At 40.5% G+C, this 27,816-nt stretch overlaps 1 protein-coding gene across 1 annotated transcript in view; it reads right to left on the bottom strand.

The window, feature by feature from the left end:
* Positions 1–422: 422 nt before the first annotated feature.
* CDIN1 (CDAN1 interacting nuclease 1) overlaps positions 423–27,816 on the bottom strand; it is a 273,110-nt gene continuing 245,716 nt past the window's right edge. Inside the window, exon 11 of the mRNA XM_044230223.1 lies at positions 423–561. Within this exon, the coding sequence (XP_044086158.1) occupies positions 558–561 (4 nt within the window). The 3' untranslated portion in view covers positions 423–557. The remainder of the gene's footprint in view (positions 562–27,816) is intronic.

A 27,816-nucleotide genomic window follows, 5' to 3' on the forward strand; every position in this document is an offset into this window, starting at 1 on the left:
TTTCAAGTTACCGGATTTCGGGATTTTGTGGAAACTGCGCTCAGAAATGAGGCGCCGGGGAAGGCAGGGAGGGCGGCAGGGGAAAGGTGGGTCTCCTGACGCGCTCATCTCCTGCCAGGCTACCAGGAGCTCCTCTTTGAAGAATCCGCTCTTTTCCCTCGCTTCTCCCTAGAACCGCCCTGTGTCACATCTTCTCCAACCCCTCCTCTTTGGGGATGCTCCGAACCGGGTCGGGGACTAGAGGACGTCAGGGAAGGAGCGCTCCTAGCGCGAGGCAGAGGTGGCCCCAGTCTTCGCGCCCGGGAAGGGCTGCCTCCAGTCCGGGTGTGATTTGAAGAATTACTGGGGCTAGTGTGACAACCGAGGTAAATTAAATATTTATACTCCAAGTTGTTCTCATTATTATGATTGTTTTTTTGGTCGGTTGTGAAAAAGTTCAGGGAGTTCAAACTTCCCTTAAATATAAATCCTGGTCTTGGGGGGCAGCAGAACCTGCTACCTGCTACTGAAGTTGACTTTTGGAAAGGTCTTCATTAAGCTCCGAAGTGGAAGAGAAGTTATCTGCAAGCAATATTGGTTCACGTAAATACCTATGTATCTATAAAACACACATTTTATATATCTGTATTTATCTACCCAGAATAAAGAAAAGAAAGCAGGTGTCCCCAGTGCAGTTGAATCCAAGCAGAGACATTTCCAGTAAGAAATTCTCACAGATGAAGAAAATGGGAACATCTCATTGTATTTGTCTCAGTTTGACTTAATGAAATTTGGAGACACTGACAGTCTGGTCAATGTTCTACGTAAATTAATGCAAAGGTCCTTAGGAAGAGACTGAAGACACCTCTTGCCATTAATCTTAAACCACTTGAAGATTATGATTAAATGAATGGGATCACTAAGCATTATCATTTCAAAATGCCGTTAACTGTCTCCACCCCTGTATTGTGGCAACAAAATAAACTCTCTGTGAGGAATGGTGTTTCTTCCTTCTTTATCTTTGCTTTTGTTTTGCTTTAAGAAGAAAGAGGGGGAAGACAGGAGAGACGAAAACCTTCCCGAAAGTCTTGGATTTCCTGCTGTTAGAAAGCTGCTGTTTGTTTCTGATTTCCTCGCCTTTTGCTACACAGGAAAAAGAAATCGAATGATGCATCTACATTTGATGAGAACTAAATGTTAAAACAACGGCAAAGGTGCTTTTGCTTTATTTTCTTTTTCCCTGGAAAAAAAAAATTAAGGAAAAAAAAAATCCACCAGCTCAGCGAGTTGAAAATTGTGGAGATATAAAAGATGTTCACTTGTCCACATGTATTCGCTGACTTTCATCACTTGAATTTTGTAGGCTTTGGTGTCAGATAGAAATTATGGAAAAGAAAATGAGACACTTGCCAAGGAACAACAATATTATACACTTTCAAGTAAACTCCACCTAATCCTGTATTTGAGGGCTGAGGGGGTGTGTGCTATTTTCCCCTAATAAACCTCAAAGCCCTCATTAGACATACAGAAAGAGGGGTGGAGAACTCTATTACTGGGCATTCTGACAAAAAAAAAAAAAAAATGAAAGCAGTATCTCCCTGCTCCTAGAGCCCAGGGAGAGGACACCCTGAAAATGTGCAAAAGCCATTGTGTTTTTCTTGAGAGCCCTGAGTTGGGCAGACCTTTCAGAGAAAGACACAGAAATTAACATTATAAAAAGCAAAATGTTGAGACAAAGGGCAGTGGCTAACAACCACCACAACAAAACATGCTAAAAATTATTCTCCAAGCCCTGCGAATTTCCAGATGCCACAGAAAATCAATGCAAAAGTGCCCCCTCCTAATTGAGCAGACAGCTCTCCTGCCGGGTGATGTTTCCAGTGGAGTTGGAGATCCCACCTCTGCTGGAGCAATGGGAGATGTTACCCTGAGGCTTCGGGGAGGGGAGGAAGGGGATTTCGCCCTCCCTCCCCAGTCGCTTTTCCCACCTATGCCCTAGCTGGGGTGCAGAAGAGGGAGAAGCTGGGCCGATTCTGCGCCCCGAGTCTCCAAGGCGCACCTCGAGCTGAGGCTCCAGCGGAGCCAAGGAGGAAACCCAAATAGGTCCCCAGAGGGCGAAGATTCGGCCAGAGAGACCGAGGATCCTGGTCTGAGGTTCATGCAGCTGCCAGCTCAGTCCCGGGGCCAGGCTGGACAAAAGGCTCATAGGCCACATTGGTCCCAGATCGAGTGTGAAATGCAAAGAAGTGGGGGGCAGTCTGCCCCCCCCGCCCTTTGTGTGTCTGCATGTGTGTGTGTGTGTGTGTCAAACACATGCACTTAGAGTGGGCCTCTGGCCACAGACGTCAGCTGGGGAAGTTCCCCCTTCTGGCTTCCCTTGGCCCTGAACCTACACCTTTCCTTGTCCCCCACCCACAGCGTCAGCCACCCACAGGGCTCCCCAGATCCCCCTCACGCCTGCACAGGTGTGGTGCCTTTAACTGGAAAGTGCCTGAGAAAAGATCCGCCAGAGGGAAGGTGGTGGTGGGGGGAGGGGGTAAGGGGCTGTGAAGAAAGATGGTACTTCTAGAGCTCAGACATCCCTATCTTCAAGTAATTGTCATCCCACTCAATCTTTCCGCCCTGACCTACTGTATCCAAAAAGCAGAGATTGGTTCGCGGGAAAATCAGGCTTACCAGAACGTCGGGGTTAGACGCAGGCTCTGGAGACCTACGCAGGCTTTGCTTAGATTCAAAAGTATGATTTTAATTTTCTTAATGAAGGCGCGCTCTAGAGCTCAGCTGGTAAGGACTGTGCTGAGTTTAATAGACTTCTGTCGAACAGAAAAAGACGGATAACTATCGGTTATAAGTAATCTGCTCTAATGCAATTATTTTCCCAGGTTCGAATGTCATTGTGCAGAGAGGGCAGGAGTGAATTAGAGCCCCGGGGACCACGGACTCGGGGCTAGGAGACCGCCTGAAATACGAGCCGAACCTGTTTTGTGAGATGCACTCGGGTTTGGGGGTCGGGTCAAAGTCCTCAAAGCCCTCGGTCTGCACGTGTGAAAATCTCTGTCTCTCTCCCGCCCCCTCCTCCCCACCCCTCTTCTCCCCACCCCCTCTTCCTCCTTCTCTCTCCACCTTTCCTTGTTTTCTCTCTAGCTCCCTCTTCCCTTTTGTCATCTCTGCCCTAGCTAATGTGAATTTCCCTTTCCCCGCCTCTATGTTGCCTGTCTTTGTGGACTTCAGGGAGATCCATTAAAGTCCGAAGTATTTCTCTACAACACACTGACCCAGAAGTAGGCTCTTGGGCTACTTCAGCCCATTCACTTTTTGAAATCAGCAGAAGAGGGACCTTGAAGAAACCCACACATAGGAATATGTCGGGAGGATTATTTCTATCCCAATACAGAGCCAATCCTGGTTGCTGTCCAAAAGTAACCCCATTTTAGTTCTAACACAAACTGTCATTCATGCTAGTTTTTATTGGGAATTATCCGAACTCTTCTTAGCTCTCCATTCATGCCCGGTAGACACTCTCAGGTAAATGCGACTTTGAAAAATAAAAATACGAGTCATAATTTCCCTTCATATAGAAAACAAGCCAAATCAGCGGAAGGAAGTCCTGTGTTCTCAAGATGAAGGATTTGAAGGCAGGTGAGCCTGTGGGCGGAGGGGTGAGCACTGGGCAGCCCAGCAGACACCCCAGAGCCCAGCTCTCTTGCCTGCCTCTCTGTCACCTGCCACTCCAGCCCCAAGGGCCACTTTAGCCCCACTTTCCCCCCACCAGCTTCCCTCTCTGCATCCTGGGGAAACAAAGAATGTTCTTAGGGCTGATGCATAAAAAGGCTCACATTGGCCCCCTGAGGAAGAGGGGTCTGTTGCAGATGTGCGGCCAAGGTGAGGCAGCAGTACCTGGGGTCTGGTGTGTCTCTGACTCGAGTTACAGTCTCTAGTTCCCTAGCTTCGTGCATTCTGTCTGTCTCTACTCCCTACCCCCACCTCCTTCTACAAACATGCAGGGTGATCTAGGCACACGTCTACAGAAATAGCCACAAAACTCACAATGACTATCTCTTCTCTGACTCAGTCCTACCCTGTTCCTACCGGACCTTGGCTGCCAAGCCTTCAAAGAGAGAAGGGAAGAACATCAAACAACACCAGCTTATTTGTAAAACTGGCTGAGGAGGAGCACAGCTGGTGTGAGGGCCCCCCCCCCCGCCCCCCGCCCCCCCCCCCCCGCCTGCCTCCCCCCCACCCCACCAAACCAGAACTCCTTGCAGGGTGGGGCAGGGGTATGCATCTCTTCTGCCCTTGCAGCTCTGGGTCTTAGGGAGGACACCCATTGGTGGGGTGGGGGGTGGGGGGTAGATGTTCACCTTCCTCTTCCCTCATTCTCTTGGCCTTCCCCAGCTGCAAAGAGAATTAGGAAGCCATCTAGTCCTCAGGTCCTAAGCAGGTGAGAAATTCTGTGATCCCAAGAGCCTAACCCGAACTTAAGCGTTTAGCCTCCAGCACCTTTTAAAAATCAAGAAGGTGGCCTGGCTGGGGCCAGTCTGCTCTGGCCCCAGCCCCTGCAGCAGCCTTTGCTGGGAGGGGGGCATCAGGGCCTCAGTATGACCTGGGGTGGCACTGAAGATGAAAAGAAGGTCTGCCTCTGGGTCTATGAGCAGATTGGGAAGGAGAGAAGGGGTGACTATCAGAACCTCCGCACCCCCAAGTTCTTCTGTCATCCCTAGATCTGCCATCCTTCGCAGCGCCCCTGCAGAAAAACTGTGTTCTGTTGGGGACTTAGGAGAGTGAGAGCGAAGACTGAGAACGCCCCCACAAGGTTTAGGTGGGTCTAATTCTGCTTTTGAAGTGTCAGTGAGAGAGGAAAGGGATTCTATATCACCCAACAGGGTAATAGATTTTTTTAAAAACCCTCCCAGCTCAGGGGAGAGAGAGGAATAGCCAATTACCGCCATCCTCCCCAGGGAGGGACCTGCACAGGCCGAGACTCACATCCCCTAAAGCAACAGCGAACTCCTTGCAAAAACTCCTGGTGTCTTGGAGTCCCAGCCTGTGGCACTTGTCTTCTGGGGGCGCGCAGCTCGGTCTCAACGCCGCAGCTGACCGAATGCGGGAGGTTAGAAAGAGGCCCAGTCGGACTTAGGGGTAACTGAGGGAGAAGCACACCTATTTTGTTATTAGTACTTTTTGAACATTGTATTTACTTGAGAGAATGAGAGAGAGCAGGAGCAGGAGCGGGGGGCGGGGCACGGCAGGCAGAGGGAGAAGCAGGCTCCCCGCTGAGCAAGGAGCCAGACTCAGGACTCTATTCCAGGACCCCGGGATCATGACCTGAGCTGGACGGCCGACTGAGCCGTCCAGGTGCCCTAGTTACTCTCCTTTTTCAAATGTCAATACAGGAAGGCCTTTTTTTTTTGTCAGTAAATCCAATGTGTCATTACAGTCCCATAGAATTAGGTGTAAAAATTAAGGTATAAGCTGTGCTCAGGCATTTTAAAAGGATTGCCATGAACATAACAGGCTTTTATAGATCAAGACACTTGTACACAAGCTTTAAGGATAAAGAACACTAGGAGTGGGGCGCCTGGGTGGCTCAGTGGGTCAAAGCCTCTGCCTTCAGCTCAGGTCATAGTCTCACGGTCCTGGGATGGAGCCCTGCATCGGGCTCTCTGCTCAGCAGGGAGCCTGCTTCCTCCTCTCTCTCTGCCTGCCTCTCTGCCTACTTGTGATCTCTGTCTATCAATTAAATAAATAAAATCTTAAAAAACAAAACAAAACACTAGGAGTGCCTGACCTCCCCTCATACCACCTTCACATAATTAAGTGGAAGCAGGGGGTTGTCTCAAGAATAGCTCAGGAGACAGGAGCTCCTAAAACAAACTAACCAACACACACACACACACACACACACACCCCACACTTTCGCATCTTTAAGGTACATCTCCCTAAAGGAAAGTTCAGAGGCAAACACTTAACTACAAAGTTAAGCTTTTTCCACTTATTTATCCAAGTCTCTTAATTTTGATACAGATGAAATCATCTGTTCAGAAGGAGTGGTAAACCTCCCCCCCTCCCCCATAACAGAGCAAGGGCGGCTGTTCATACTTGAAGCTTATCCACAGGCCTTAGGACTTTAGAATGTTCAAGTGAAGTGTAAATAGAATAAGGTCACAGGTGATTGACAAGTTCAAGTTACTTAGTTCAATTATCAAAATTTTATTTCTAAATTATGTTCAGTTTGATTTTCCTGCTTTGCTATAAATGACCTTAGAAAATCCAATGGGAGCAGACAATTTACACCACGTCCTATGTACCATGATTTATTTGTCAAGTCACTTTGTCCGTATGCCTCCGTCAGTGTTTCTGCGGAGACCACGTCTTGACAATTAGATTTAGAAATGCAGCTCTCGCTCTGATCCAAAGGCGGTCACTTTACAGGCACAGTCATCACTAAATTTTGACAACTTTCTAAAATGTCTTTACATTTCTAGGCTGCAGGCAGAATCTGCAGACTGTTTAGAATCGAATGCTCTGGATATGGGCCTGCTCTACTCAGCGTCCCTCTCTCTAAACAATAGATAAGAGTGCAATTTGTAAATACATCCCCTACGATTCACTTTCAACATAGTATCTCAAAGTCTTCCTACGCATTATTTAACAGATAACCAAGCATTTCAGATCAAGGCTCATGCCGCCACATCTGGAAATGGTTCCTTAGCTCTCATCTTCCCCCGGCTCCCGAGTCAGTCACCAGTGAGAGAAAGAGCTGAAGCCTCTTCTTCCCTCACTCTATGATAGCATCAGCTTTTAATCAGTGAGAGGCACTCCTATTTAAATTTACAGGATGACTCTTTATTTCATTTATCTTTTCTTTTGGAGGAAAGTGAAATAAGAGCACCACCCTTATTAATTATAAGATTGATGGGGTGAAAAAAGCCAAATGAATTTGGCTTGCAAATTATTAGTAGAGGTATGAATATTTATGACCGTGCCAGGAACTGCAGTCATGAACCCTGGGTATCAAGTCTGGGAGACAGTCAGACCAATGCATTCAGTGAGGGTTCAGTCTCCCCAAATCTGACATGACATAAATGGAAACTTCTAAATTAGCCCCAGGGTGGGCTCCCATCAAATCCTTTCCTTTCTTTTTTTTTTTTTTTTCTTTCTTTCTTTCTTTCTTTTTTGGGTATGATCTTGCTAAACATGAACTTACTTCCAGGGACCTCTATCAGAAACTTTAAAAATCTTTTAAGGAAAGCAGATTAAAAAAAAAAAAAAAAGGTGAAAGCAGATACCTACATGTTTTTGGAAAGAGAAATCTACCTTTGTGCTTTTCTCACTTGATACTCATTTATGTTTTAAATCAAGTTAATCTGTAAAATATTTGTGACATGATGGCTTTAAAAATTTAAAGCTATTTATATTTGGCGTAAAAATACTGCAAACCTAAAATATCCTGGCTATAAAGAGAATTTAAACAGACATAATCTAAGTTAGATACAAACAGAAATGAGAGGGGAGAGAACCCAGCAAGGCAAGGGAGAGGAGCCAAGTTTTCTCTTCCCTGGGTTTCCTCTCTGCAACAAACTTACTCATGTTTTGGTCTCAAAGCAAGGGAATTTGAATGAGAGGTGGAGGAAGAAAGGGCCAACCAAGGTAGAAAGGGAGGGGTGAAAGCAAGGATTTAATATTTCAGTAAAAGAAACTCTGTCAAATAAATAAATAAAATCTTAAAAAAAAAAAGAAAAAAACTCTTTTGGGGTACCTGGGTGGCACAGCTTGTTAAGCGCCTGACTCTTGATTTTGGCTCATGTCGGGATTTCAGAGTCTCGGGAAGGAGCCCTGCATCAGGTCCCAGGCCCAGCATGACGTCAGCTTGAGAATCTCTGTCCCCCTCCTGCTTGTGCTCTCTCTCTCTCTCTTCCCCCCTCTCGAAAATAAATAAACCTTAAAAACAAAACAAAAACAAAATAGGCAAACACTTTTTTCCTTCTCTTGATAGACATTCAACAGTTTGGTCGTGTTTTGGAAAAGGGGCTGAAGATTTGAGACTTAATAGAACCACTAATCTCTCTCTCTCTCTCTCTCTCTTTTTTTTTTTTTTTTTTTTTTGGAGAGGGTTTATTTATTATTTAAGTAATCTCTACCCCCAACCTGGGGCTCAAACTCACTGCCCCACTAGTCCCCGCACTGGCTCCTTTTCTGTAGAAGAATCGTTGAGTGGGAGCCGACACACCCCTGTGAAGATAGCTCACTCTAACCTCAGAGCCGGCTTAGCCCATACGTTTTGAAAAGGAAGACAAGTTGTTTTCAAAACAGAAATGCTAAACATTCTGAAAAGCATAAATCATTGTAAAAATGCTCCTCAAATTTTCTGAGAAACTCCCAACTACACAGACATACGTATATATTCACATCTCTCTCTCTCCACATATACATGTTCACAGATATATTCACAACTGTAAGGGGATGTTTGTGCTAAATTGATGCTTTATGTATATCTTGTCTCAATTTGTCTCTTTTCTGTAAGGGTAGAATTTTTTTTTTTTTTAAAGAAGTGATACCACTGACAATAATTTACTTAAATCCACAGACCTTGAAATTGAGGCATCTCCTATCAATCACACTCAGTAGATACAGTAAAAGACATTCAACATTTGTATATCAATAGTGGCACACACACAAATCTGTTTTGTTCAATTGAAATGCTCTTCAACATGTCATTTCATATTTTTCTGGAACACGTTATGGGTTAGTCATCCTGTTTCAGCTGATTGTTAAATCCTTAACCTAATGTAAATTCAAAATAAGATATTTACTTGTTGTAGATTTCAGATGCAGAAGGGTGAGCGTTGGGGAGAAGTTTGGTCAACCCCTTTTACCTTTTTGACAGAGAACTGAAGTCAAAGATGGCAACTAACCAGGTCCAACTCATAAGACTAGTCAGCTCTATCTCCTGAGGAGATCCCAAAGCTCAGAATGTGAGGCTAATTTTCTTACAACATCGCGCTTCTCCATCTTCTGTCCCTTAGAATAGAGCAGTATTTATAATACCACGTGCAGACTTTTCTACTAATATTTTTCTTCTCAGCGCACTGACAATGAAATTCTTATTAAATAATAATAAGATATTGACTGGTCTGTTTGCCAGTATGAAGATTTGTTGTTGATCTGTGATGTCCGTATTGATTAGGCAAGAAGGAGATCTCTCCTCTACCTGAAGGATAAATAGATTTCGGTACTGGCACAAAAACAGACGTTGTATTAATAGAAATCCCAGCCTTCTCTATTTATTGGTTATACGTCATCTCAGTCAATCAAGCTAGAAACAGATATAAATAGGAATAACTGAGAGCGATACCTCCAAATCTCCAAAAATGTTCACTAGGGATATTTAAACTGCTACGAGAGTTGTCTGACGTCCCCCCGCCCCAGTAGCTTGCTTCCAGGTAACCTGCCCACCCAGCTCTTTCTCTTCGCCCCAAATTGAATCCTACATGTGCTCCATATTTTTTACATTAAGGGAAATCCTATTCATGCCTGAGATGATCTTATATTTATGATGGCCTCTTCTGTCAAATTGTTATTTCTGTAGCTTGCTGTCAGAAACGTCACTCAAACTTTTCTTTCCACCTCCCTTTACCCTCTGTCATAGTAACTTAGAAGGTCTAATCCAAGTAGAATTTACTTCACCTCTAAAATACAGCTAGGAGAACTTTTTCACTTCCTGTCTGCTTCCCTTTCCCCGCATCCCACAGCTTTATCTTCAGTCTGTGTAAGGGCTGTGTTCCTTGTTTCTCCTTGTGGTAAAATTGTTCTCCCAAGCAGTTTCTCCTCAGGTTCAAAACCCTTGCTTTTGTGAGAAAAGTTCATGTATAAATATGTTTGGCATATTTTCTTAGTCTGTTAATACTTAAGCAAGAAAGAACACAGCACTGAAACGAAAATGGCCTCCAATTAAAAAGTTCTGGAGCCTAAGTAGCAGATATTTGATTTCTGGAAGGATACAAAATAAAACATTGAACTTGTTAACATTTAAAACTCCTTTCTTTATCAGCGTGGCCTCATTTTCATTTCATTACTTTTGCGTGGATATGATAAATTGTCATTAAATCTAACCATTTTTATTTAATGTTCATAAAAACTGGTAGGTTTTCAAACAGATGTGGCCTGATATGGTTCAGTGAATTTAGTGGACTTCTCATATAAATGGAATAATAACCATACGGAAGATGAATTTTATACCCTTGTTTACCTCTTGCAGAACTCACCCTTATTATAATTACAAATAGTGTTTATTATGTATTATGCAATGTATGTAGCATTGTCCAGACACGGCACAAACCTTGACTTGATCACTGCCATCTAGAGTTCATAATCCAAGATAGCACGGACACCAAAAAGCACAGAGAAACGTGGACAAATAGAGGATATTGCACAGTTACAGATTTCTTACCATAAGAAAGAAAATGTAATGGAGCTTAGCTCATGAATGAAAACATATTTATCCTCTCTTTACATAAATATTTTTCTTTCAGTTCCAAAGTAGTGGCTGGGAAAGAGGATAGTACGTTTCATTTCTTTTCTATCAATTAAGGATAACTTTGAGGAACAATTCTTCCCCTTTTAACTTCTCTTTTAAATTTTTTTAATTTATTTTGGAAGATTTTATTTATTTGACAGGGAGAGGCACAGTGAGAGAGGGAACACAAGCAGGGGGAGAGGGAGAAGGAGAAGCAGGCTTCCCACCAAGCAGGGAGCCTGATGCAGGGCCCAATCCCAGGACCCTGGGATCATGACCTGAACCGAAGGCAGATGCCTAACAATTGAGCCACCCAGGTGCCCCTAAATGGAGAAAATCTTTAAAAATAAATAAATAAAATAAATAAAATTCTCTGATGCAAACAAATCATTCTTAGGATACAGTCCAAATTTTTTTAACATGATCTAAAATTTTGAGTGATTTCACACCTATGCCCCCATCTCCAGCCCCATCTGGAATCCCCTCATTCTCTTTGATCTAATCACACTGTCCCTTTTTTTGCTGCCAAGCAGTCTACCCTCCTGCCCATCTTAGGGCTCCTGCTTTTGTTTTCTTCATCTAGAATGTTCTTTCCATCACCATCTCTAATTGGGCGAACTGCTCTTGGTTCTTCAGATCTCAGTTTAAGTGCCATTTTTTTTTTAACCATTTCCCCTTGAGATTAAGCTAAATCCTCTATTCTCATAATAACATTTAGATTTTCTTTGTAGCATATCACATTTACATGTATTTAATAATTAATCATGTAATTCTTTGTTTAATGTCTATGTCTTCTAGACTCTGCATTCCATAAGGACAAGGTCAGTTATGTTTGGTTCGGTACAGTATCCTCAATGTCTAATGGATATCTTTCTGAAGGAAAAACAAGATAAAGGAGAGGGTGTGGTTAAATAAGATAAGGCCTGAAAAGTGTCCCAATGAATTTAGCAACTCAAAGGTCATGGGTGACTTTGGAGAAGGCAATTTCAGTGAAATGGTATGGGCAGATGGCATTGTGGTTTGAGGAGCAAAAGGGAGGTGAGAAAAGTGGAGGCAGTGGGTGCAGACTATTTCAAGAATTTTATTCATGGGAAAAATATAAACAACATGGCAACAGACAAAGGAAAGATATAGAATCAAAGGATGTTCTACTTTATTTTTATTTTATTTTTTAAGATTTTACTTATTTATTTGACAGACAAAGATCACAAGCAGGCAGAGAGGCAGGCGGGGGGCGAGGGGGGAAGCAGGCTCCCTGCGGAGCAGAGAGCCTGACATGGGGTTCGATCCCAGGACCCCAGAATCATGATCCGAGCCGAAGGCAGAGGCTTTAATCCACTGAGCCACCCAGGCACCCCAAAGGATGTTCTACTTTAAAGGAGAAGAGAGAACAGAGCTTATTTATATGGCTGAAGAGAAAGCAATAAAAGAAGATATACAGAATAATGGAGTGTTGAAGCATGTAGGAAAAAGTAGATATAATTTAATGGAGGAAAGCTGTAGTACAAGCTGGGGTCCAGAGCATAAAATACATTTTGTAAAAGTTAAAAGTCAACTCTATTGAGACAAAGAAGAAAGGAAGTAAAGTCAGGTATACATGTGGATTACATACAGGTGTTTCGTCTGCTCCATGGCCTGGATTTTCCTCCAGTTGTAGAAGGCAGTCAGAGAAAGAGGGTGATGAGGAAGGAACATAAAGAGAGAGATAAAAGCTTAGAATCACAGCTGAGGGGATAGGGGGCAGAGGAGAAACCGCTAATTAGGATAAGGTCAGAAGGTGGCTGAAACTTACCAACCACCCTTATCATTGTGTGACTTTCTCCAGGAATACTCAGGCATTTCAGGGAAGGAGCGAGATGTGTGGATTCTTCCAAATCCCAGAGTTTGCAGGGAAATGGTTAGGAAGCTGAGAATAGAGTTTGGGGAGTCTTCGAATTACTGAACCATTGGGTTCAAGTTAGATAAAGGAGGAAATGAAGACACAAGGTGGTAACTGACTGGGAGTAAAGTCAGTGTTACAGGGATGGGATGTTTTCATGGGAAAAGGAAATAGAGAGGTTCTGAGCACTAGGAGAATGTGGGAGAATGGAGTGTGAGGTCGATATGGTAGGATTTCAGATGTAGAGGTGGAGGTTATGGGGGGTGGAGGGAGTACATCCAGATTGGCCATAGGGGTAGATATCCTAAGAGGTATCTTCACATCTGCCCTGAAAGCTGTGACAGCCTCCTCAGTTACATTCCTTTTCACTTCATGCAAGGTATCCCTTTCATGCTCCTTGGGCCAGATCACTGAAAAAAAAAAAAGGCTAAGGAGAAAATAGTGATAGGGTTTATTCGTTAACTCTCTGTCAATTTAATTCCATTCACACTAACAAATATTTAGTGTGTGGATACCAGGTGCCAAGGCATTGTTGTGTGATGGAAGAGATTCAGTGTTTTAATCTGAAGTACATTGTTGTGTTAACTTTGTGGAGAGTAGATTTGGCAGGTGGGGTGGGGGTAGGCAGAGTGAGACTAGAAACATCAACATTGGGGGTTTCACCATGTCATAGCTCCAGGACTTTGGGGTATTTATTTAACCTCTCTGATGTAGTTCCTTCAGCCACTTAATAGAAACAGCCAGAGTACCTATTCTGTAGGTTTGTAGGGAAATTATTTTTCATGATGCCTTACAATGCTATCCAGAGCAATCTACACATTCAATGAAATCCCTACAAAAATACCATCAACATTTTTCACAGTGCTGGAACAAACAACCCTAAAATTCTTATGGAACCAGAAAAGACCCTGAATAGTCAGAGGAAAGTTGAAAAAGAAAATGAAAGCTGGTGGCATCATAATGCCTGACTTCGGGCTATATTACAAAGCTGTCATCATTAAGACAGCGTGGTGCTGGTACATAAACAGACACATAGATCAATGGAAAGAAGAGGTCCAGAAGTGGGCCTTAAACTCTATGGCCAACTAATCTTTGACAAAGGGAAAGAATACCCAATGGAAAAAAGATAGCCTCTTCAATAAGTGGTGCTGGAAAAACTGGACAGCCACATGCAGAAGAATGAAACTGGACCATTCTTTTATACCACACACAAAGATAAACTCAAAATGGATGAAAAACCTCAATGTGAGATAGGAATCCATCCAAATCTTAGAAAAGAACACAGACAGCAACCTCTGAGACCTCAGTAGTATCAACTTCTTGTAAGACACATCTCTAAGGGCATGGGAGACAAAAGCAAAGATGAACTATATGGACTTCATCAAGATAAAAAGCTTCTGTACAGCAAAGGAAAGAGTCAACAAGACTAAAAAGTAGCCTAAAGAATGGGAGAAGATATTTGGAAATGTCTTATCAGATAAAGGGCTGGTATCCAAGATCTATAGAGAACTTATCAAAGTCAACACTCCCAAGACAAATAATCTGGTCAAGAAATGGGCAGAAGACTTGAAAAGACATTTCTCCCAAGAAGACCTATAAATGGCCAACAGAGACATGAAAAATATGCTCAACATCACTTGTCATCAGGGAAATACAAATCAAAACCACACTGAGATGCCACTTTACACCAGTCAGAATGGCTAAAATTGACAGAATAGGAAACAACAAATGTTGGCGAGGATGTGGAGAAAAGGGAACTCTTACACATTGGTGGGAATGCAAGTTGGTACAGCCACTCTGGGAAACAGTATGGAGGATCCTCAAGAAGTTAAAAATAGTGCTACCCTACAACCCAGCACTTGTACTCCTGGGTACAGGAGTGAAACCATGAGAGACTCTGGACTCTGGGGAAAAAAATTGAGGGTTGCAGAAGAGAGGGGGTTAGGGGGATGGGGTAACTGGGTGATGGGCATTAAGGAGGGCACCTGATCTGATGAGCATTGGGTGTTATATGCAACTGATGAATTACTGAATTCTGTATCTGGAACTATGATATACCTATGTTGGGTAACTGAACTTAATAAAAAATAATGGAAGAAACTTGAAGAACAGATTTAATATTACATGAAAGTATCTTACTACACATTACTTAGTTATTAAAAAAGGAAAAATAGCTATAGAGTAGAGAAAACAGACAACCTTCTTAACCAAGTGATCAAACCTAACATTACCAAAAAAGGTGACTTGCCTTTAACATGACACTATGAAACCTCATTTCTTTGTATCCCAGCCCCAAATGCCTAACGGGAATGAAGTCCTCTGACACTTCACACAAACCCATATTGATGGACATTCTATAAATAAGTTAAGTGGCCTACATTACTCAAAGGAAAGCCCAAATAACTATTCCATACCTAAGCAGACTAATAGGACAGATGTGATTTGTGAGGTTGGATTAGACTCTTTACTGGGGTGGGCGGGAAGAATGCCATAAAGGCCACTGTTTGGATAATAAATGAAATTGGTATACAGACTTTAGATAAAAGGATTGTGCCTGTGTTCAATTTCCGCAGTTTTATAACTATACTGTAGTTAATTAAGCTCTCCATGATACCGCCAAGCAGACTTTCTCCCTTTGGTCTATATAAAGTATTTCCCCCACATCTACACAAATATAATGTCATTAAAATTTGACCTAAATATTCCAACTTTCTAAAATTCCCTTTCAGGGCCCCCCCCCCCATGTTTAGGTCTTAAAAAGACTTCAGGAATTAGAAATGTAAATGCTGCAGGAGTGAGAAAGTTGTGGTATGCTTGTTCAAGAGTGAGATGAAGGAGACCTGAGATTAAAAATACTTCAGAGGAGCGCCTGGGTGGCTCAGTCGGTTTAACGCCTGACTCCGGATTTCAGCTCAGGCCATGATCTCAAGGTCCTGAGACAGAGCCGCAAATCAGGCTCTGCCTTCAGCAAGCAGTTGGCTTTTCTCCCTCTCCCTCTCTGTACACTCTTCCTCTCCCTCGCTCTCTAGAATAAATCAATGTTCTGTAAAAATCTTTTAAAAAAAGATACTTCAGCTCTCCATGAGACCTGGTATAAGAATGGGTAAGCAAAATAGGGACTCTAGTATTGATGTATGCAAATCATTTTATTCTTGGAAACTTAGGCTCCTTTGTAGAGAATTTTGACGTCCTATTAAGTAGAGATAACACAACTTCGTGTACAAAAGCTACCATTGTTTACTTTTTCTTTTCTTTTAGAAAACTGTTGTCTTTCTAACTCCATCTTTAGGCATAAATGGTCAGCTGAGTGACATCATTAATAGAAGTATCTATTTTAGAAGCTCTACTTCTGGAAGCAGAATTAAAAAGGAGGTGTAACCCGGAGTTTAAGATACCACTGATAATGAGGGTATTTGACTGATGGTAATTGGCGAGGAGAAAAACTTAAAGATCTATCTAGAGACCAACCCTCACACTCTAGGCATGTTGCCAGAGAAAGACTAAAAACAGTGTGTAAGATGGCAAGAAAAATATGTTCCTTGGTTTCTTCGTTGCCATAAAAGCCATTGGGAAGAGCTTAAAGAGATACACCTTTCTCGAATGGTGAGGTTAGATTTGGTATTCTGTGGCTGTAGAGAAGACTTTTGCCATGATAGAATGGAGACCAGGACTGTCATCTTCAACGAGGTGTAGCCTTCTGGTCTACGGTTGCGGTCAGCACAGTAAGTGAGGTTGTGGAATGGTCATCCCTTTAAATTCAGTGCTGCTCTTGGAACCAGATCAGTAATTCAACAACGTGGTTTCTTTCTTTTAGACTAAGATATGGAACCTCTTTAACCTTGAGGATGACAATTCTGTCAGCCACGTGTGCTTGATTTTTGTACACCCACACAAGATTTGGTAGTACACAACAAAATTACAAAATATAGCCAGTTTCTTACTCTAGGAAATGTCTATCAATTTAATGATTAAAACCTGTTTCATGTTGGTGTCTTTGTAAACAGAATCTTCAAGATGATGCGGGCCATTCTATGGACGATTTCATTATTTCAATGACATTGAACATGTCCCTTTCAACTGTCAAGCTGTGTCACCCCAAACCCAAGACAATGAGTAAATTACAGTGGCTCAGTCAGTGAATAAATCAGCAAAAATGGTTGCATGACTGTACAAAGTCATTTGACACATTTGACATAACTGAAGCATTGAAGGAAATTGAAAGAAAGAAAATGGTATTGTCCTAGGAGACATGAGAGTGTCTCTGCGCGTGTTTCCTTTTCTATAAAATGGGTACATTAATACTTTGCCCAGACGGGTTGTAATAAAGATTAGAAATAATGCATGTGAAGTATCTAACATGTAGCAGATACTTAGTAAGTGGTTGCTATAATTTATTATTATTATAATAAAATTTCAAGTTACTTTCAAGAAATTAAGCAATTACTGGTCTATGCAGATTTTTTTTAAAAAGGCTCTATCTATTACTGTTTTATTTAACCAACTTAATTATAATGGAGAGAGGTACTTTAGAGCTGGATTATTCCAAGTTGTTAAACAGCTTGATTCAAAAGCCAGTCCTGTTTATTATTTATCTGACCTTACTTTTTTTAACCTTTTAGTTTCTTCTGTTTATGAAATATTTTTTAGTAAGTAGCTGATCTAACTGATGTTTTGCTAATAGTAAAAACTAAGTAGGAGAATAATAATGATTGTTTGAGGAAGGAGGAGGCTGTTGTTTCTAGTTCAACACTATACAATGGATTGCAAATAAAATAAAGGCAGTATTCTCGTACCGCAGAATCCCCTATACATTAATGCTGGCAGTGTAAAGATTGTAAGCAAAAAGGCAATAAATATGTCAAAAGAAACTTTAGAAATGATTTTTTTGCAAGCTAAGAAATTGCCAAATAACTTGGAGACCATATATGTACTAATGCATTTGTCTTTCTGACCTTCTGATCTTGATTAGTTTTTCAATGCCATTGGCATCTTTGAGGTTACAATTTGGAGGAGATTCGGGATTGCAGTTGTGCTGTCAAAGGGTCATTCTTTCTGGTAATAAGGTAGCTAGTGGTTCCTGGGAGAGAGGAGAAAACAATCAGGTCTTGAAAGCTGAATCACATTGAAGTCAAGAGGAGGTTGGCAGAAATCCAGCTCCTTTTTCTCAAAGCGTTTTTCATGACTGCCATGAAGAAGACTACGGTGGGGTTTGCACCTACGGCCATCAAGTGGGGACCCAAATAACAAAGAAACACAGCCACTGAAACTGCGGACTGGGATATATTTGGGGACTATCTTTGGGAGCACTTGGTTTTTTCGTGTGCCACGCTGTGGAGTCGCATGTTAAAGGATGTAGGTCCCCTTAAAAAGAAGCACACTGCTTATTTTGAAGCGGATTCTTATCAAATGACTATGCTTCAAAACATTTCTTAATTTCAATGTGAAGTGAAGTCATTTGAGTTTGAAGCATATGCCTTTGCTAAATTGTTGCCAAAAAAAAAAAAAAAAGGCAACTTAATTTTTGCATTCACTGCTTATAAAACTGTTGATTCAAGATGTGACGGAAAGTTTAAGTCCTGAGAGTAAAGCTGATTTCTTTTGGCCTGGAGTGACCTTCACTAATTCTCATTAGTGAGTTTTCGCTTCATAAGGCCAACGGTAAACTTGAATAATTGTTACATTTAGTCCAAACGAAGGTGGCGGCTAGCCTGTGAGTTGTATCTATAATTTAAACCTCAATAAAAATCTTAATAACTTCATGGCAACCCATTTAAAAGTAGAGGATATATGTTTGTGGGTATCACAGGATGTTAAAGTGTCTGCAAAATATTATTTGGGGAGAAGCCATCTCTACCCATGTACAGTTCTCAAGTTCACAGACTATACATGCACTAAATTTTCATCTACACACACTATCTAAACTAAGCTTTGGGCTTTATGGGAGAGTTTCCTCATTGGTTTTTCCCATCCTGGAGATGAAGTTTGTTTTCTTAGCATTTTATTATTTTTCTTTCTTTTTTTTTTTTTAAAGATTTTATTTATTTATTTGACAGAGAGAGATCACAAGTAGGCAGAGAGGCAGGCAGAGAGAGAGAGGAGGAAGCAGGCTCCCCGCTGAGCAGAGAGCCCGATGTGGGACTCGATCCCAGGACCCTGAGATCATGACCTGAGCCGAAGGCAGCAGCTCAACCCATTGAGCCACCCAGGCGCCCCCATTTTATTATTTTTCTTAATGGCCAATATGTCAACATGAAAGAAACTCAAACGGTATTAAAGGATATACCATGAAGGTAAAGACTTTAAAGACTTCTTTCCATTCCCAAACCCCCAGTGACATTTTCTCTTCCTGACAGTTATTGTTAGCACTTTTAATAACCATAAATGTATTCTCTGCATATTGAGTGTGTATTGGAGTATGTATTTCTCTACCTCTGCCACTCGCTGTCTTATTAACAAAGCTTATTTGGGTCCTAACAGGAAACAGAGGGCAACACAAATTTGGAAAATTAGAGGAGAGTTTCTCCAAATATATGGGTTACAATACAGCGGGGTCACAAACAGTTAGCTCGGTAACACAGGGCAGAAGCAGTGTAGCTGTTCTATACCCGAGGCTCAAAGAAAGGAGGAGAATGAGTGGTTACTTGAACTTAGAAGGAAGCACTGCTCTGGGGGAAAAGGAGTGATGCAGCTTATCCAAGGCAGGAAAGGGATTAACACACAGACCTCACCCTCCTTTCTTCGGATCCCATGCTGAGGGTCCCCACTGGCCAAACACGACCAGCCGCAGGAGGATCTAGGAACCCATGATGCAATCCATAGAGGTTGGTCTCCAAGGACAAGGGGATGGAACAGAGAGAAGTGGAGAGTGGCTCAGGATGGGCAACTGGAATCAATCTGCCAGACATGCCTGTGCCCTGCGCTTTTTACAGTTAACAATATATGTTGGAGATCAGTCTAGGTATCAGTACCTGGAGGTCTCCCCTATTCTTCTGAAGGAGGTAATCATTGCGTGGATAAAATGTAATTTATTTAATTGGTCTTCTATTGCTAAACATCTAGATTGATACCCGGTCTTTTGTGAATACAAACACTGCAACAAATATGCTTGTACATATGTCTTCATGTACATGTGTGCTATATCTGTTGTATAAATTCCTAAAATGGAATTGCTTCCTCATTAATTTATGGTGTTCAAAGTAGATTTTTGGTGCTTATTTCTCCAAAGGGCAAAAAAAAATGAAATTATTGTCATATTCGGGCATAAAGTTGTCAAAAATGTGTTTTGAGACTTTACTGCCCCAAACATAAATAAATTCCTTATTGCCTAAAAATCCAAATTCTTTTTGATTTGTAGAATTACAGATAGTGTAGAAGTTAAGAACATGTACTCAGGAGCTAGTGAGCCTGTGTAGGAATTCTGGCTATGATGCATGACCTTGGACAAGTTTTACAACCTCTGATTGATCATGCCTTCTACTCTTAGAATAGGAGTACGGATCCTAAGTTCTCTTAGGATCTACACTTAGATCTTCACATATAATCATTCAGTGACTGCCCCGTGGACTTTATCAAGCTCCAACATGTCTTTTCCTTTCCTTTTCAAGATTTTATTTATTTGACACAGAGAGACACATAGAGAGGGAACACAAGCAGGAGAAGTGGGAGGCAGAGAAGCAGGCTTCCCTCTGAGCAGGGAGCCCAATGCGGGGCTCAATCCCAGGAGCCCAGGATCATGACCCAAGCCAAAGGCAGATGCTCAATAACTGAGCCACCCAGGTGCCTCCCAACATGTCTTTCTTACAAAGGCATGATGACCACATTGCAAAGAAGTGTTCCTGGTTCAGAGGACTTGTGATATGGGCCAGAGAAGTGATCATGGTTTACTTTTTCCTGACCATACTGAATATTGTGTGCATCTCATTTGCTATGGTTCTCTATTATTTTTTAAATATTTTATTTTTTTATTTATTTGACAGAGAGAGATCACAAGTAGGCAGAGAGGCAGGCAGGGAGAGAGAGAGAGAGAGAGAGAGAGAGGGAAGCAGGCTCCCTGCTGAGCAGAGAGCCCAGCTCGGGGCTCGATCCCAGGACCCTGAGATCATGACCTGAGCTAAAGGCAGAGGCCCAACCCACTCAGCCACCCAGGCGCCCCACTATGGTTCTCTATTATTAATAACTGACACTGAACATGTGAGAGCTCAAAGTTGACTAAAGTATTTCACAACGGGGACTTCATTGCCTGCCTAAGGTGGTGGTAGTGGTGGGGTGTTGGGAAAAGAAGGAATGGTAGAGGCTGGCATGAGTGTCCTCATTTACTCTGAATGTCTCATCAAATTAAATAAGGTTGACTAAGGAGCTAGAAAATGGTTAGTAACAATTGCGATGAAATCAACCCTCCACAGAATTGTTATTTTGACTTTCCAGATGGACTCATCAACTGAAACAATAATTCTGTTGTAGAAGCAACATAACAAGAATATCATAAATATAAAGAAGAAAAACTAAAAATATGTCTTCACCTTAAAAAGTAATCTATTTTTATTTTTTTGGTATTATTTCCCCATTCCTATCCATACGTTCATATCCTTTGTAATAGATAAAATTTTATTGAAAGTAACACTTTCATCATGATTTGGATTTCTCATAATTTTATTCTCTAATTAAAGATAACTTGGGCTTTCAAGGTTTAAAAAAATGATTTTTCCTCCCTGAGAAGGGTATAAGTAGATTAATTTATATGATTATTGGATTTTGAGGCACTAGGTACTAAGTTAATTATTTTGTGCAGTTGGGTAGATATATAATAATGTAGTTATCTTTGATTTCATTGTATTAGCCCAGAAAGATCAATAACTGAAGATGCTTCTTTGTCCCAAGCCTCAGTCATGAAGATTACAGACCCGGGAGGTAGAGGACAGGCCAGCCTGGAAGAAAGAGGCCAGTGATCAGCTTGGAGTCTCAAAACTGACTTCTTTAATAATTAAAGTCAAGTATTGCGCAGATCAAGAAAGTAATTTTCTAAATGCCTTTATCTCCTGTTTAACATATCCTAACCGAGCTTGGAAGACTCCCTTCTAAGATGTATGCTGCTTGCATAGCCCTAGCCTATGTAAGGGTAGAAGATGTGACTTCTGTTCTAAGGAACTAGGTAAGTTAAAAAGGATGAGGAAGAGACTGCGAACCTCACATACCCGAGTCATTGTTCTCTCCTCTCCATACCTGGTACCCATCCCAATTCTAACCCCGAGGAAAACTGCAGTGAGAGGAATGTTGAACTCAAGACTCTGGGGCGTACGAGCTAAGATGTTGACATTCCCTAACAGTCATTCTGGCTTATTCTCTGGGAAGAATTTTTAGTTAGGAATATTCTTTTGGGGGTTCAGTCAGGAAAATGATCAACTAACAAATCACTAACAGGGGCACCTGGGTGGTTCAGTGGGTGAAGCCTCTGCCTTCAGCTCAGGTCAAGATCTCAGGGTCCTGGGATTGAGCCCTGGAGCAGTTTCTCTGCTCAGCGGGGAGCCTGCGTTCCCTTCCCCCTCTGCCTGCCTCTCTGCCTACTTGTGATCTCTCTGTCAAATAAATAAAATATAAAAAAAAAATCACTAATAGGTCAGAACCCTAACTGGCTAGTGCTAGACAAATGCCCTTTCAAAATTCATATTTCACTCTTACTGGTTTTAATGTAGTAGCTGGTAGAGGAGAATAATTTACTATGACAAATATGTAAATTCCCTGGTGCTGCCTTTTTTTTTTTTTTTAAACGTTTTATTTATTTAAGTAATCTCTATATCCAACATGGGGCTTGAACTCATGATCCGAAGATCAAGAGTCATATGTTCTTCCAACTGAGCCAGCCAGGCGCTCCTGGTGCTACTTTCTTTAAAAACAGAATAAAATTGTTTTCTTTCTTTATAAAATGCTGTGAGATAATTTTTTACAATGGCATAGAGAGGTTTTCAACATTTTAATTTTTATCACATCATTTCTAATCTTTCCCTCAACCTTCACTGGTCATTATAATTCTTACAATTTTTCATGGCTATTTTTGACCCTTTGCTCTTTGAATTTTGGGCCTATTTGAGGGACAGCAAACATTTTCATCATATAGAGGTTGCCTGTCCATAACATGGAATAACCCTTCATCTATTTAGATCTTCCTACACGTCTTCAACTAGCTCTTGTCATTTTCTCTGTAGGAAATTGCATATTTGAATAATTTATTTGCAGTGTACTTATGGTGCTAGAAAATTTATAATATTTCTCATTTTAAAAAATTAACATGGTTGGGGTATGATTTTCAGACAATAAAATGCATCCATCTTACATGGATAGTTTGAGGACTTTTGGCAAATGTTTATATCCATGTAATTACTACTCCAAGCAAGATACAGACCAATTCCTCCAGGTCCATTCGTGATCAAAACTAACACCAAATCAAAGCCAGAGGCAAACACTGGTCTTCTTGTCACTTCAGATTTGTTTGTTTGCTCTAGATTTTCATAAAAATGGAATCATAGTATATATACTCTTTTCTTTCCAGCTTCTTTGCTTAGCAAAATTCTTTTACATTTACCCATGCTATTGGTATATGGGTGGCTTCTTCCTTTTTATTGCTGAGTAGTATTCATTGTAAAGATATACCATTATTTTGTTTATCCATTTAACTGTTGATGGAAATTTGAGTGTTTCCAGTTTGGGGCTGTTCAGGATAAAGTTGCTATAAGCACTTGCCTATAGAACTTTTTGTAGACATCTGGCCCTAATTTTAACTTCAGAGCAGGAGCATATAAACAATCATTAATGTGAGACAGACCTTAGTTCTGTTAATCATAACATCATAATACACTTTGGTATAATTTTTTATTGTTTACTTTGCCCCAGCTTTATTGAGTTTTTGGATCTCTGAGTTTTCAAGAAAATTGGAAAATTTTCAGCCAAGTATTTCTTCTGCCTCTCTCAGTTTCTCCCCTTCAGGATCTCCAATTACCATTATGTTAGACCTCTAAATTGTCCCACAGGCTATTGGAACTCTGATTTTCTCACCATCTTTAGTCTGCACTTTAATTTGGATAATTTATATCTTAAGTTTTTAAGCATACTCATGTTTTCTTTCAGAGTGTAATAATCTGCTGTTAAGTTCATCCAATGAATTTTTGGCTTCCATTAATTTTTCAGCTCTAGAATTTCTTATTGACCCATTCAACAGGAGAAAATCAAATATAGTTTCATATGTATGGGGAATCCACACAGACATGAACTTCTAATGACAGTCAGGCAACAGGAGGTACGAAAGTGATATTGTCTTTTAGACTGTGATTATCTTAACAGCGTCTTTTCAAGAACAGGAGTTTATAATTTCTATGAAATTCGATTTTTCAACTTCTTTTACAGACCATGATTTTGAGGTCATATGTAAGAAATTATTGCCTAATGCAAGGTTACAGAGATTTTCTCACTTTTCTCAAGAAATTTTATGGTTTTAGGTTTTACATATAGGTTTATGATCCATCTTGAGTTAACTTTTTAATGTAATGCAAGGCATGGATTGGATTTCATTTTTTGAATATGGATAAAATGCCCCACCATCATTTGTTGAAAAGATTATCTTCTCTCCCATGAACTGCCTATGCACCTTTGTTAAAAATGTGTACTACTTCTGATCTCTATGCTGTCCATTGATTTGTCTATTTTGATGGCAATACCACATTTTCTTGAGCACTACGACTTTCTAAGTCTTGAAACAGACAGTGTTAGTCCTTCAGCTTTGTTTCTCTTTTTCAAAGCTGTTTTAGCTAGGTCTTCCTTTTAAGATTTGTTAGTGGGAACATAGCAGTGCGTAGTCTAGAGCTAATGATTCCCCCCTAATAAAAAAAGATCCTTCCCCCAAATAGCTGTGAAACACATCATTAATTTTGCATTTCCAGTCTGGCTGTTGGATACAGAAACTATTTCTAGCCCTGTATGAGCAGCTGGTACCACTTCCTGTAATGATTTTTGGATGATCCTTTTCCTATAGCCTCACCTAGTTTCCTCATACAATTCATTGGTTAGTATTTCGCCAAAAGCCCAGAGGCACCCTCTGTTCACCTCCAGAGTTCTCTCTCAAAACCACTCTCACTTCTGTGAGGCTTGGTCCGAAGAACTCTAGCTTTTTCAGTCCCCTCATACTGTCATCTCCACCTCCTCAACGCTGGGAGTCTGCTGGGCTCTACCTGAGTTCCACCTCCCTGTACGATGGCTTGGAAACTCTCTCAAGGCAATAAGCTGGATCAGTATTAAGATTCATATCTTTTGTTTTCCATTTCTCAGAGGCCACTGACCTTCACCACCTGATCAACAGTGACTTGAAAACCATTACTTGTTTGTTTATGTGTTTCAGCTAGGAAGGTAAACCCAATCCCTGGTATTTTACCTTGCATGGAAACAGAAGTCCTACTCTGCTTCTTTATGTTTCTTTTTATCTTTTTTCCTACTCTTTTATTGGGTTGATTGAGTCTTTTTTTTTTTTTTAAAGATTTTATTTATTTATTTATTTGAGAGAGAGATCGAGAACATAAGAAGGGGAAGTGTCTGAGGGAGAAGATAACTCCCCACTGAGCAGGGAGCCAGATGCAGGGCTGGATCTTGGGACTCTGGGATCATGACCTGAGCCAAAGGCAACCAACTGAACCACCCAGGCTCCCCTGGTTGATTGAGTTTTTATTCAGTTTCTTCCCTCTACTAATTTGGAATAATAAACTTATTTTTAGTTTTTAGTTTTTAGTTTTTTAACATGAATTGAAGAGTTCTAAGACTAATCATCTTTACCTTCATCTGAGACAAAGGTTTAATAAAATTTTAATTCCTCCCATTTTGCTGGTTATTATTGTATAGTATTTTAGTTATACCTTTTTGTTGTTACCCCTGAAGTCATCACTGTTACTATCATTGTATCTGGTTGACACTCCTTTAAATATGTGGGCAATTCTAAAGGAGTGTCAACCAGATACAATGATAGTAACAGTGATGACTTCAGGGGTAACAATTTGCTTGCCATTTCTACTTGCACCCCACTCATTCCTTCTATGTTCAATTTCCAGTGGGGTTGTGCTAACAATAAATTATATTTTACATTTTCTAAATTTTTTTAATTTTACATTTATTGAATAGTTATTATCCAGGTGTATTTATAGTAATTTATCCTCCTTGGGTTTCATTGTGATTCCTGAATTTGATTCTTCAATTCTGGGATGGTCTCTTGATACTATAACTTTAAATACTGTTCCTGTCATATATTATGTATTTGTCCCATTTGGCACCTTTCAAAACTTTTCATTTTGTTTTCCATATCTCTTAATATCTTTTATATTTTCCAACACTACATCTCTCTTTCCTTTGAATATTTCTTTAAGTTCTATTTTCTTTCTCTTCTCATCTGTCTGGTATTTCTTGGAAGTTCCTTTAAATCATTTTTTATTCTTTCTTTTACATTTTAAAGCAATCTGAAGTACTTATTTTAAAGTATCTGTGTGATCATTTCCTGAAGTTCTTGAGATCTGTTTCTGCTGTCCGTTTGGCTGCTGACTCCATCAGACAGTCATGGCACATCGCTTCTTTTTGTGTTTTATAATTCTGGATTGTCATCTCATGATGGCTTGGGCTTCTTTGTGGAAACTCTACATCAGGAATTGAGGGTGTGTTTGTCCAGAACGTTTTGCATTTTCTTCCTTCAACTGGCCCAGTACTATCACCTACACAGAATAACTTTTTATAACATATTCTTGATAAGATGCCCAGATCATGCATTATAAATGATGTGTAATTAATGTGCGTGTGTGTGTGTATGTGTGTGTGCACACATGTGTGTGTGTGTCTAGTAAATATAAAAACCTTGGCAAGGATAAGATTATAGACTACAAGTTCTCAAGGAAAATCCTTTTTACTTTTCCATCAACTGTACTTCGCTTAGTCTATTTGTGGCCAGTACCATACTATTTTAGTTACTGTCAATTTATATTTTAATAGTGTATACAATTAAGAAATATTATATCATTATTATCACATATTCCATACTTGTTTGAAAAAATAAGATTCCATATCATCTCATTGCCAACAGACATATTTTTTAGGTTTCATCTCCTCCTGCCCTGCCCTCCCACCCCCAAATTACCAAGCCCTTCAGAATTTGAAGATTTATCAAGATTAGGGTCAGCTCACAGCTACCACTTGAATTTTTATTTTTCTCTATTTTTGGCCCCTTGGAGATCTCTTACTTGAGAGTTCAGTCATTATTTGAAAAGATGCATGTAATTTTTTAAAATGAGAAGATATGTTAATTAGCTAATGCTCTGCAACAAACAAATTTCAGTGGCATTCAATGACAGGCTTTTGTTCTGCCTCATGTAGCTATAAAACAGTTGGACCTGCTCTGCTCTATGTGTCTCTCAGATCATGTACTCATGGCTCTGGCATCATGTAAGAACTTTTATTATATTAATTTCACCAGTTAATGTGGTATGTATGCCATTTGTTCAATTTTTAAAAGATCTATTTATTTTAGAAAGAAAGCACATGTCGTGGGGGGCCAGTGGGAAAGGGAGAGAAAGAAACCTCAAACAGACTCCCCACTGAGCACAGAGCCCAGGACCCTGAGATCATGATCTGAGCCAAAATCAAGAGCCAGCCACTTAGAAAACTGAGCCATGCAGGCACCGCCCATTTATTCAATTCTTGATATTTTTTCCAAAAATTGCCTTTTTGGAGGTCACGTATCTTTTTGGCAAAAAAATAGGGAAAAAATTAACGTTATCACATTAATAAAATATATATCATTAGAATTTCCATAGAAAAATATTAGTATGAATAACTGCATAGAGTTTACTATCATTAAAATGTAAGTGTGGCTCTCAGACTTTCAGGTGCACCAGAATAACCAGAGAAGATTGTTAATTACAGAGATTTCTAGGCCTCATTGCAGACCTATTGAAACAGAATCCTCAGAGATGAGGTGCTAGAAGCTGTATTTTTAAGAAGCCTTCCAAGAGGATTCTTCTTAGAGGTGAAAGTTTAAGAACTATTAAAGCAGATTGATCTTGGCCAACATTTGCGTTAGCATAAGTCTTTGATGTCTCTAATCTTCCTATTTTATACTCATTTTACTTTAAGCAGTGTTTTCTCCTAAGATTTATCAGGAAGATTACTAAATAATAAGCCTTTAAGAGAGTACTTATGATATTAGATTTAAGACAAAAATAATGCAACTTTATTTCTAGTTGATGACTTATAAAATACCTCAGAAAATGGAGTTCAGATACTAGCTAGGCCCTCGGGGCATCTGGATACATTTGATGTAATCATTATTCAGTATCTTGGGTTGATCTGGTTGGTAACTATCCACTTTTTCTAATACAATTCTTGAATTTCACTCTGGCCAATCCTGCCTTGTGTCCAACTATAAAAA

The sequence above is a fragment of the Neovison vison genome, chromosome 13 (assembly GCF_020171115.1).
Source record: "Neovison vison isolate M4711 chromosome 13, ASM_NN_V1, whole genome shotgun sequence".
NCBI lineage: Eukaryota > Metazoa > Chordata > Mammalia > Carnivora > Mustelidae > Neogale > Neogale vison.